We start from the raw sequence: 12,064 nt of genomic DNA on the forward strand, positions 1-12,064 counted from the left end.
TGAGCTGTGGTGTAGATCGCAGACATGGTTCGGATCCTGCGTTGCTGTGGTGCCGGCCAGCAGCTATGTAGCTCCTGTTCGACCCCTAGTCTGGGAAGCTCCTTATGCCGCTGTTGCGGCCCTAAAAAGCTAAAAAAAAAAAAAAAAAAAAAAAATTCTGGCAACTCTGGCCAGACTCAGTATTGTACAGCCCTTTAAGACGGCCTCTCCAAATGGCTCCTTACCACATTCTTAGAAAATGCAAGATTCAATTGCTTCTCCAACCTAGCAGTCGCAAGCCGGAACAGTCACCTACCTCTACTTATAGTACAATGAATAATATGCAGCCATTAAAAAAAAAAAAAAAAAAAACCAAACAGCAGATCTAGCTATTTAGATGGGGTGAACTTTCTTTTTTTTTTCTTTTAAGGGCCGCACGTGAGGCATATGGAAGCTCCCAGGCCAGGGGTTGAAAGAGCTGCAGGTGCGGGCCTAAGTGACAGCCACAGCAATCTGGGGTCCGAGCTGTGTCTGGGACCTACACCACATCTCACGGCAACACAGGATCCCCAACCCACTGAGCGAGACCAGGGATCGAACCTGCATCCTCATGGATCCTACTCAGGGTCATTAACCTCTCAGCCACGAAAGCACCTCCCTAGGGTTAACTTTCAAACTATAGTTTTAGGTAGAAAAACTATCCCAGAACATTCACAGATTAGTATTTCTATGTTTTTTTAAAAAAAAGAGGTTGGAGAAAGTCTTGTGTATGTTCTAAAACACATGGTGTTTGTAATGATATTTAAGATACTGGTGAATGGTTGTCTTCCTAGAGGGGAACTGGGAAGCTGAGAAAAGGAACAGACCAATTCTTACTCATTGTATTACCTCTTTTAAAGATAAATTACCAACTGCGAGGTGATATCCTGAAACTGAAAAAAGGCCTTGGTGTCAAACTCGTGAGATACTGACTGTTGTACCAGCGTTACTGTACTAGTTGGGGCAAACTACCAAATGTGGCTTTGTTGTTTGTTTTTTCCTGATGCTGCTCATCATACTCGCCCTCACCACCCCCAACACCAGAACTCCGGCACCTTCTGTTCCCTGTGCCTGGGTGTCCCTCACTCTCTCCTTGTCCTCGGAATCTGTGTCCATCCCTCAAGGCCAGGTTCACCTTACTTGCTCTGAAATGCTTTCTTTCTCCTCCTCAGTCCTCTAAGATACGGTATCTAGCTTGTGACACATGGTTTTCCAGTTTCACGCTTGCTATCAGCTGGATGCCCCAGGAAGCAGATCCTGAGATGAAAATCAGAGTGCAGGCAGGCTCTGTAGGATGCAAAATCTATGGCCATGGAGAGCCGACTGTACGACAATTTTTCCTAAGGAATGTGAGCATCCCTGGATCTTGGTTATCTGTGGGGAGGGGGTGAAGGGTTTTGGAACCAACCCCCTCAATACCAAGGGCCAACCCCATGCTTTTTCCTCCGCCAGTCTCCATAGCAGCACGCAGAGATATGATTACCTCCTCCGTAATTTGGGGCTTAAAAACCCCAATAAATCCACCCCCCATTTGGCAAAGATGACCGCTACGAAGGAAATTTTTCTTAAAGAAACGAAATTTCTTAACTCAATGATTTCTCAGGTCTTTTGTCTTTTCAAGCAAATGAATACTTTTATTAACATGGTAAATTTCTTTTTAAACACATGGTAGGGTTTTGACCTCAAATACTTGTCAGGTCTGCTGCTGAAATGAACTTATAGCTAGACAACTTATGGATGTTGAAAGTACTTAGTCCCTATCCAGTTTAGGGTCCAAAACAGACAGCCCTTGCTTTTCTTCCCCAGACCTTCAAGGGCTTTTGCAAATATCGCTTTTATTTTATGCCCAGAATGCCTTAAAATGCATCAGGGTATTCTATCAATTATACAGAACACCAAGACCTATCTCATGTTCTATTCTCAGTTCCACGTCGAGTAAAGCTGAGTAAGGTTGTCCAAACAAACTGACCAGACAGGTTACATCACACAGTGTGCCGCATAAAACTTACATTTTGAACAAAATACATCTCTCCTCCTTTGGTCTCACACAGAAATTAAAGTCCCCAAACAATACCATCCTCCACCCCTTCTGATTCATCAGTCCTAGCCAGATCAGCCCCATTCACATTCCCAGTAGAAGTCTGGTCCCCTCTTCAGCTTCTTTAAAACTGCTGCATGGAGTCGTCTTCCAGATATCATGCAGTTCCTTCAGCACCTTCAGAGCTGGAGAACTCCAGCTCTGAGTCTCATCCGTCACACACAGACCCAAAGTTCCAGGAAGCTATCAGGTCACACAAGAAAGAGCAAAGCACCTCAAAAATTTAGAAACAACAAAAGCCCAGGAACAAACGTGACTGCTGCAAGAGCTTACAATCTAGGCCCTAATTCTTGCTCGTGAGAACGTTTTCCAAATAAAAGTTACCTCCCCAAACAAAAACACTTAACAATCAAAAACTCATATTGAGGTCATTAACCACAGACCATAGCAGAAACGTAGTGTAAGCGAGGACAAGAGTGTAGACAGAGAAAAAAAGAGAAAACAAAAGGCTCTCTGGTTTCAGCTTCTCCAGGGTGTCAGCCAATCTCCATCAGTGGACCAGAATCCATTGGCTGTAAACCTGAAGTGCAATCGGGAGAAACTCAGCATTAACAGGTTAATCCTTCAAGAAAACCCAACCCAACGCCCTCACACCTGCAGCCCCGCAGGGCACCACCTCTCCGGGATGCCATCTGACTCTTTTCAGGCTTCCAGCGAATTCTGGAACCGTCCAGAAACAGCCTTCCCTCCAGCAATCGTACATTTATTTCTCTCCACCCCAGCTCAATGGGCCCTACCACGATCTCGTTCTCTGGGACTTTTGCTTATGCCCCTCGAGTTGATCCTACTGACCGTGACCTTACGTTGCGAACACACACAGACGAAACCGAATCAACCCACCCGCCCACTTTTTCCCTCTAGCTTCCTGAGACTGAAAAAGCACACAAACGGTCTGTCCTAAGACCTCCTAAGGTAAACACGCAGCATGTTTCACTCTCTCCTCCCAACTCCCACCCCGAGGGGCTCGCTGTTCCATCCACGGCCCCGAGGCCGAGCCAAGAGGGGGGCAGCCCCGGGCCCCCGCCTTACCGCCGACCCGGCTTCAGGACGACTCGCTCTTCTCTATCCGCCGGACCAGCTCCACCAGCATCTCTGCCATCTTCGCGATCTCCTTGGCCTTCTCCTCGGCCTTCTCGCACCTCTTGGTCCCCCTGCCCTCGACCGCGTCGTCCGCGCTCTGAAGATGGTTGAGCGCGCTCTCCTCCGAGGCCTCCACCTGCGTCTTGATCTGGATGAGCATATTGTCCATCTCCCACAGCTTGCTCCGGTTGCGCAGGTACGCCCGCCCGTGCTCGCGGGTCAGCGCCGCGATGTCCTCCCGCATCTCGTTGATGACCGGGAGCAGGAACTGCTCGAAATCCTCCTCGGGCTCCAGCACCTCCACCTCCTCCGGCTCCGCCAGCTCGACGATGTCCAGGGGCCGCATCTCCTCCCGCTGTTCCGGAACCGCAGGAGCCGAGTCGGCTGCAGAAAGAAAATGGAGACTCGCTATGCTTACCGACACACTTCCAGAATATTCTCTCAAACTTTTACCCCGTTTAAACTTTTCGCCTCAGAGCAGCCACGGAATCAAGCGACTTACGAGCTGAGAAGCGGAGGACAAAATGGAGTCCTAGCCGTCAACCAGCGCCCTGCGTGTTGCGGCCCCTTTCACGACACGGCCGCCCCTCTTTACGGTCAGGCCGCGGGTAGAACTAGGTGCGGGGGCGCGCACGTCAGTGGTGGGCGACGCGATCCGCGCTACGCGGCCGCGCGCGCACGCACGCTCTTCCTGATACATCCTCTCCCCTTGAGGCCCGCGCTCCGCCCCTCTGCTGCCCCACGCACGCGCACGCACGCCCTCCCTTCTCCCTCCGGGCCCGTCGTCTCCGTCTCGCGCCCGTCTGCTCCCACCCGCCCCCGCGCGCACGCGCGCGCGCGCACACACGCTCTCTCCTCTCTCCCCTCCCCCTTCAGTCTGGCGCTGCTCCCAGCGGCCCCTGGCTTGGGAGTTGGGGCGCTGCGGTGCTCGCTCTTTTAAAGTTTTTCTCCAGCGTGGAGTTTACAGCTTTCAGAGATCTGAGAGCCATCTTCCCGCGCTGAACGAGAAGGTCCTGCGTAATGATGGGAGTCGCGGTCTCACGCAGAGGGCCCCACCCCGTTTAGTACCGCAGCCGGACCCTCCCCGACATCTCAGAGGCTGCTCTTCGTTATTGCAGTCAGAAGTGTCGGGGTGTCTTTCTCGAAACCGAGACCCCCGGGTGGGAAAGGCCGGGTCTGAATTATTCTGCGTTCCCACTGGACTCGTCTTCACGACTTTTACCGGACTGAAGGCTCCTTGAGGGTCTTACTCTGTCTCAGAGGTTTAGAGCAGAACTTGGCACAGGGTAGTATATTGCTTTAACATTCATTGCACAGACAATTTTAAGGAAACGTATGATGATTTCTTGGCCTGTTGACCTAGTCACAAAATAGCAAAAAAAAAAAATCAGGAATCCAGCTTGCACAAGTGATACGGCTTCTGTTTTCCAGTCAGGTGGGGGACACACCTCCCAGTTCTGAATATAATCGAGTGAAGAATGAAGAGAAACAACCATCAGATGCAGCTAGAGATTCTCATGCTAAGTGAAGTAAGTCTGAAAGAGGAAGATAAATATCGTGTAACTTATATGTGGAATCCAAAATATGGCACAAATGAGCCTATCTTCAGAACAGAAACAGGGAAGTTCCTGTTGTGGCCCAGCGGTAATGAGCCCAGCTAGCATCCTGGCCTTGCTTAGTGGTTTGAGGATTGGCGTTGCCCTGGGCTGTGGAGTAGGTTCCAGGTGCAGCTTGGATCTGGCGTTGTGGCTATGGTGTAGGACAGGCAGTTGCAGCTCTGATTAGACCCCTAGCCTGGGAACTTCCGTATGCCGCAGGTGCGGCCCTAAAAAGACAAAAAATTTTAAAAAAAGAAACAGACTCACTGACATGGAAAACAGACTTGTGGTTGCGGTGGGGGGGGGTGGAGTGGGATGGACGGGGATTTGGGGTTAGATGCAAATGATTACATTTAAAATGGATAAGCAATGAGATCCTATCGTATAGCACAGGGAACTATATCCAATTACTGTTTTTTTGGTTGTTTTTTGCTTTTTTGGGCCAAACCCAAGGCATATGGAAGTTCTCAGGCTAGGGGTCCAATCCGAGCTATAGCTGCCGGCCTACACCACAGCCACAGCAAGGCAGGGTCTGAGCCGTGTCTGTGACCTATACCGCAGCTCACGGCAATGCTAGATCCTTAACCCACTGAGCGAGGGCAGAGTTTGAACCCGAAACCTCATGGTTCCTAATTGGAATTTGTTTCCGCTCTGCTACTGCGGGAACTCCTGTGTCCAATCACTTGTGATAGAACATAATAGAAGATCATGTGAGAAAAAGAATGTATGTGTGTAGGACTGAGTCACTTTGCTGTGCAGCAGAACTGGTAGAACATTGTGAATCAACTATAACTTAAAAAGAGAAACAGTAATCATGAAAATGCTCTGTGAATTCCAAGCATAGAGGTATGTAAAGTGCTTAACTTTTTGTTTGGACTTTTCTCAGTTCTTTATATTTGGTTGCTCCTGTAAAAATCCAGCTTTGGGGAGTTCCCTTCTTGGCTCAGCAGTCACAAACCTGATTAGGATCCATGAGGATGCGGGTTCGATCCTTGGCCTCGCTCAGTGCATTAAGGATCCGGCGTTGCCGTGAGCTGCGGTGTAGGTCACAGGTGTGGCTTGGGATTTGATGTGGCTGTGGTGTAGGCCGGTGGCTACAGCTCCAATTCGACCCCTAGCCTGGGAGCCTCCATATGCTGCAGGTGCGGCCCTAAAAAGACAACAACAACAAAAAAAAATTCCAACCACATCGGGACTGTTATGCTCTTCTTTGTTTTGTCTTTTTAGGGCTGCACCCTTGGCATATGGAGGTTCCCAGGCCAGGGGTCTAATCAGAGCTGCAGCCGCCTGCCTACACCACAGCCACAGCAACACGGGATCTGAACCACGTCTCACAGCAATGCCGGCTCCTTAACCCACCGAGCAAAGCCAGGGATCAAACCCGTAACCTCATGTTTCCTGGTCAGATTCGTTTCCGACGCGCCACGACAGGAACTCCATGTTATGCTCTTCTTTTACTGACTTTTAACTTAACTGCCTTCTGCTTAGAAATATAGTTCTGGGAGTTCCGGCTGTGGTGCAGTGGGTTAAGACTCTAATTGCAGCAGCTCGAGTTGCTGCTGCAGTGGAAGCGCTGGTTCTCTCCCGGCTTGGCACAGTTCCCAGGGTTGGAAGGCCATGGATGCAGGGCGTCAGGAGCAGACAGGTACCCTCCCTTTATTATCGGTCCCGGGCTGGCCCGCAGGAGCCCAAGCTGCTATGCTTCCTTTCCTTTCTCTTTTGCTGCTGCTCAGAGACCTGAATGGCTCAACCAAGCCAAAGCCCGAGGTTATCAGAAGTGGATGGGGACACTGGGGGTGTTAACAAGGCCACTCTGTTTTAATTTGCTGGTGGAAGAAGGAGGAAGGCGAGCAGGTGACAAGGCCATCCAGGTGGTGGCCAAGAGTAAGGATTACTTTGCTTTGACCTCTCAGTGAAGAAATACAGGCTGATTCACAATCACTAGGGCAAAACGCCCAGGAGAGAGGTACTAACAAAACCGAAAAGACAAACAGAACTTCCAGAGTAATGAGGTGAAAAGAGAGAATAAAATAGAAATCTGACCAGCGGAAAAGGAAACGTGAGAAAGAAAAACATCAAGTAAAATATATCATAAATAGAAGAGAGAAGAAATAAAGTCCAATCAGCGAGCATGACGACTTTTCTTAAAAGATAGAAACTGGCATTTGGAGTCAAAAACTAAAATCCAGGCATTTTCCTGTGGCACAGTGGGTTAAGGATCCAGCAACGTGATGTCACTGCAGGGGCTTGGGTCGCTTCTGTGGCCGCGCATTTGATCTCTGGCCCGGGAACTTCCACATACTGTGGCATGCCCAAAAAATTGGAAAAAAAAAAAAATCCCAAAACTAAGACCCAAGTGTTATCTATAAGAAACACACCAATGAGTAAATGACAACAAATCTATAAAAAGAAAGTCAAATTTAAAGTCAAAAGCTTGAAACAGAAAAAAAGAGGGACACTGTCCACTGGTAAAAGATATGGTTTACAAAGAAGTTACATGTTTCAGCTGTCTATTTCTGTGTTGAAAACACCCCAAAGCATAGTAGATTTGAACCCTAACAATCACTTGCCACATTTCTGGGGTTCAGGAATGAGCAGGGCTCCCTGGTTGTGAAACTACCCTCCTTCTCAGATGGGACTGGAACCCATGATCCCTGACTTAGGAGGGGACTCAGACCCACTCTCTTTTATTTGTTTGTTTGTTTATTTTTGGCCATGTCCACGGCATGCAGAAAGTCCTGGGCCAGGGATCAAACCCATGCCGCAGCAATAACAATGCCAGATCCTTAACTCACTGCGCCACCAGGGAACTCCCCCTCTGTATTATTAGTATTATTTTTTTGTGCTTTTTAGGGCCGTACCCATGGCATATGGAGATTCCCAGGCTAGGGGTCTAATTGGAGCTGTAGCTGCTGGCCTACACCACAGCCACAGTGATGCAGGATCCGAGCCACGTCTGCAACTTAACACCACAGCTTATGGCAACGCCAGATCCTTAACCCACTGAGCAAAGCCAGGGATTGAACCTGTGTCCTCATGGATACTAGTGAGATTTGTTTCTGCTGTGCTACGATGATGGGAACTCCATCCCCCACTGTATTTTTTTTATTTTTATTTATTTATTCATTTATTTTGCTCTTTAGGGCCGAACCATCAGCATGTGGAGGCAGGCTAGAGCTCTGATTGGAACTACAGCTGCCGGCTTACACCACAGCCTCAGCAATGCCAGATCTGAGCCGTGCCTGCGACCTACACCACAGCTCACGGCAATGGCAACACTGGATTCTCAACCTGCTAAGCGAGGCCAGGAATCGAACCCGCAACCTCATGGTTCCTAGTTGGAATTGTTTTTCCACTGCACCACAAGGGAACTCCTCCCACTGTATTTTAATTGAATCAGCTCACATGGTGTCAGGACTTACTGATGCTCCAGTTCTTTTGTCTTGATGCAGAGGATTCCAGTGTGAGGCCTAGTGGAAGGCAGAGTGAGCTTATGAACATAGGATGCTTGTGAGAGATACAAATGGGCAGAGGGGGGCGCAGCCCTAAGAAGAAGGAGGGCCACAAGGAATTCCTGTCATGACTCAGGGGAACAAATCTGACTAGGATCCATGAGGATGCGGGTTCGATCCCTGGCCTCGCTCAGTGGGTTAAGGATCTGGTATAGCCATGGGCTGTGGCGTAGGTTGAAAACGTGGCTCGGATCCCGAGCTGCTGTGGCTGTGGCTGTGGCCGGCAGCTGTAGCTCCGATTTGACCCTTAGCCTGGGGACCTCCATATGCCATTGGGTGTGGCCCTGAAAAGACAAAAAAAAAAAAAAAAAAAAAAAAAAGAGGGATACATGTATATAACCAAAGAAAAAGAGCAAGGAGAAGTCCAGCTTTTCCTCATTTTGGGATAAACATCGAGGATTGCATCATCAGGAATTCCCACTGTGGCGCAGCAGAAGCGAATCCATCTGGTATCCGTGAGGATGTAGGTTCGATCCTTGGCCTCGCTCAGTGGGTTAAGGATCTAGCATTGCCGTGAGCTGTGGTGTGGGTCGCAGACACGGCTCGGATCTGACGTTGCTGGGGCTGTGGTGTAGGCCGGCAGCTACAGCTCGGATTGGACTCCTAGCCTGGGAACCTCCATATGCTTTGGGTTTGGCCCTAAAAAGCAACAAACAAACAAAAAACCCCAACATTATTTATTTATTTATGCCCAGGCTAGGGGTGGAGTTAGAGCTACAGCCGCCGGCCTTCACCACAGCAATGCCAGACCTACACCACAGCGACCTACACCACACCTCTGCGACCTACACCACAGCTCACGGCAACGCCGTATCCTCAACCCACTGAGTGGTGAGGCCAGGGATCAAACCTACATCCTCATGGATACTAGTTGGATTCATTTCTGCTGAGCCACAATGGCAACTCCTGGCAGATATTCTCAAATTTGAGCCTGCATCACGATAACCTGCAAAACTTCCCATCACACATGTTGATGTGCCCAACCCTAGAGTTTGGGGTTTATTTCAAAGGCAGCCAGGTCTGATGATTTGTGTTTGTAACAGCTTCCCGGGTAGTGCTGGTACAGCTGGCCTCGGGGTCACATTCTGAGACAATGGATCTTTGGGTTCACAATTTACAGCTATCCTGAGCAATGCCCCGACTTGCTCAAGAACAGATACCATACCTGTTAGTCCCATCTGCTCCTGAAAAAACAAGTCTTGGGCACATCTTGGAAATTTTAACTAGGCTCCCCCAAAATGTTTTGCTGCCTAGAAATCTCTGTACAGCTCGGATTGTACAGCAGAGAGATAAACTATATTAGGTATGGTTGTCATCGGTTGAATTGTGTCTCTCCAAAGGTATGCTGACATCCTAGTTGCTGGTACTTGTGAAACCTGTGTCCTATGCAAGCTTGCATCTGCATCTTCCATCTACACCCCAGCTCGCGGCAACGCGGGATCCTTAACGCACGGAGGGAAGCCAGGGATCGAACCTGAATCCTCATGGATACTAGTTGGGTTCTTAACCCACTGAGCTGCAACAGGAACTCCAACTGCCCACTCTTTTTGGAAAGCAGAGGGAGGCAGCTGTTCCTCATTCTTTCACGCACTTTCACGTTATCAGTATTCAGCCAACAATTTCTTCCTGAGAAGGAACAGAACAAGTCTGTACAGCCACTCCTGCAAACATAGTGAGGTGAGCGGGGCTGGATCCCAGGGTGACTCCTGGGGGGCTAAGATGTCTCAGACCTGGTGAAGTGCTGCTGGTGGGGGAACCTCATCCTGAGGCCAGAACAAGCTCACTGGGGTGCAGAGCTGGGCCCCGGGGTCTCTGGCTGCCGGGTCCTGGCTCCCCAGGGTCTGTAGCTTGCATAGTGGTGTGTGGGGATGGGTCTGGGGCCCTCAGGTGGACAGGGCCCTGTCCTGGGGTGGCTGTGGGCCCAGAGGGTAGTTAGGCAGCCTTTCTGCAGGTGACTGGGGCTGTGTCCCCACCCAGCTTGTCTCTGCCTGGGGTAGACTGTAATGGGGATTCCTTTCCTGGGGAGCTTATGTTGCAGGCATGTGACCTGGGCTTTGCCCATCCCACATCCCTGCCTCAAAAGGGGACTCGGAATCCAGCGACATAACGAACCAGGAACGGCAGGGGAGGGACGGGGGTGTCGGGCAGGGTGGAAGCATCCATGGTAGTCACTGCGGATGGATGTGCCCCTTCCCTTGCCAACCTCTGAGATGCAAAGGGTAGGGGACCGCAGCCCCGGAAGCTCGAGTGACGTGCTCGCAGGACCTAAAGGCTTTTGTGTTTGCGGGGATCGCAAGCGGGGCGTGTGGTCCTTAAGACGCCTGTTCCCCTGCTGTCAGAACGTCAGCGCGAAGACGGCGGCCGTGTTGGGTCATGGCGCCCTCTGGTGGCCACTGTGGAAAAGAGCAGGACATCACCGGGACCCAGCGAGAGCCTGGAGGACGGAGGTGAGAGCACAACGCAGAGGCCCCTGGTGTGAGGCGCGGGATCTTGCCGTAGGACGGCACCTGTCTGGCAGGCTGTGGTCTGGAAGCTGGCAGAGGACAGGCCTGTGAAGGACATTCTCTTTCCTGTCAGCCCGCTGCTTCGAGGTGATGCCCACGGAGCCCGCAGGGAGAGGCCTCCGCTGCTCTCCTTTCCCATAAAAGGCAGCCCCTGGGAGTTCCCGTCATGGCTCAGTGGTTGGCGAATCCGACTAGGAACCATGAGGATGTGGGTTCGATCCCTGGCCTCGCGCAGTGGGTTAAGGATCCGGCGTTGCCATGTGCTGTGGTGTAGGTTGTAGACATGGCTCAGATCCTGCATTGCTGTGGCTGTGGTGTAGGCCGGCGGCTACAGCTCCGATTAGACCCCTACCCCGGGAACGTCGTACGCCATAGGAGCGGCCCCAGAAATGGCAAAAAGAGCAAAACAAAACAAAACAAAGGCAGCCCCTGCAGGGAGGGATGTGTGGCCTGTGGTAACTGTCAATTCGGGAGCCTGCCCGGGGCATAGCTGGTGGCAGCACCATGCAGGAAAGGGAGTCTGTGTCGGGAATAAGTGTCTGTCCCCTGACAACAGTGCAACTTACCTGCCACCGGGTAAGTGCGGGCTGGTCTCCGCAGGGAGTACTGCCATGCCCGAGGCTGCCTCGTGCCCCTGATATGGGAGAGGGGACCTCAGAGGGGGTGGGGGCCAGTCAGCCCTGGAGAAGTGAAGTCCCTGTTTTGTGCCGGGCTTGGTTGGGGGAGGGGCTGGATCCCAGGGTGGCTCCTGGGGGGTCTAAGATGTCTCAGACCCGGTGAAGTGCTGCTGGTGGGGGAACCTCATCCTGAGGCCAGAACAAGCTCACTGGGGGGCAGAGCTGGGCCTTGGCTACCCAGGGTCTAGAGCCTACACAGTGGTGAGTAGGGATGGGTAGAGGCTCTCTGGTGGACAGGTGCCTGTCCTGGGGTGGCTGTGGGCCCAGAGGGTAATCAGGCAGCCTTTCTGCAGGTGAGTGGGGCTGTGTCCCCGCCCAGCTTGTCTACACAAGGAGTAGACCATGTTGGGGGTTTTATTCCTGGGGCGCCTGTGGTGCAGGCACGTGACCTGGGCTCTGCCCATCGCATGTCCCTGCTTCAAAAGGGGACTCAGAATCCAGTGACATAAGAAACCAGGGGTGGGAGTTCCTGTCGTGGCACAGCAGAAACGAATTTGACTAGCTGCAGGTGCATCTTTGAAAAGAAAAAAAAGAAAGAAAAAAGAAACCAGGGATGACAGGGGAGGGAGGTGGGGGC

The 12,064-nt window shown here is 51.2% G+C and overlaps 2 protein-coding genes across 3 annotated transcripts in view; one reads left to right on the forward strand and one right to left on the reverse strand.

Moving 5' to 3' along the window:
* Positions 1,625-3,920, reverse strand: LOC100621287 (MORF4 family-associated protein 1). Of its 2 annotated transcripts, XM_003356844.3 has the most exons (3): positions 3,699-3,920; positions 3,146-3,580; positions 1,625-2,636 (listed from the first exon to the last, which is right to left on the reverse strand). In XM_003356844.3, exon 2 carries the CDS (start codon positions 3,540-3,542, stop codon positions 3,159-3,161), a length of 384 nt encoding a protein of 127 aa, XP_003356892.1. In that variant the 5' UTR covers positions 3,543-3,580; positions 3,699-3,920; the 3' UTR covers positions 1,625-2,636; positions 3,146-3,158. The 2 variants fall into 2 exon arrangements, with proteins under 2 accessions (XP_003356892.1, XP_005656544.1); XM_005656487.3 differs by having other exon boundaries at positions 3,146-3,786.
* Positions 3,992-12,064, forward strand: part of MAN2B2 (mannosidase alpha class 2B member 2) — a 58,046-nt gene continuing 49,973 nt past the window's right edge. Inside the window, exons 1-4 of the mRNA XM_021100435.1 lie at positions 3,992-4,206; positions 4,628-4,725; positions 9,647-9,983; positions 10,646-10,753. The gene's annotated coding sequence lies outside the window, so the exon portion shown is untranslated. The remainder of the gene's footprint in view (positions 4,207-4,627; positions 4,726-9,646; positions 9,984-10,645; positions 10,754-12,064) is intronic.

This window comes from Sus scrofa, chromosome 8 (genome assembly GCF_000003025.6).
Source record: "Sus scrofa isolate TJ Tabasco breed Duroc chromosome 8, Sscrofa11.1, whole genome shotgun sequence".
Classification (NCBI taxonomy): domain Eukaryota; kingdom Metazoa; phylum Chordata; class Mammalia; order Artiodactyla; family Suidae; genus Sus; species Sus scrofa.

Coding starts and splice junctions, on each gene's coding strand:
- LOC100621287 (XM_003356844.3), bottom strand. CDS start 3,542: ATGCGGCCCCTGGACATCGTCGAGCTGGCGGAGCCGGAGGAGGTGGAG.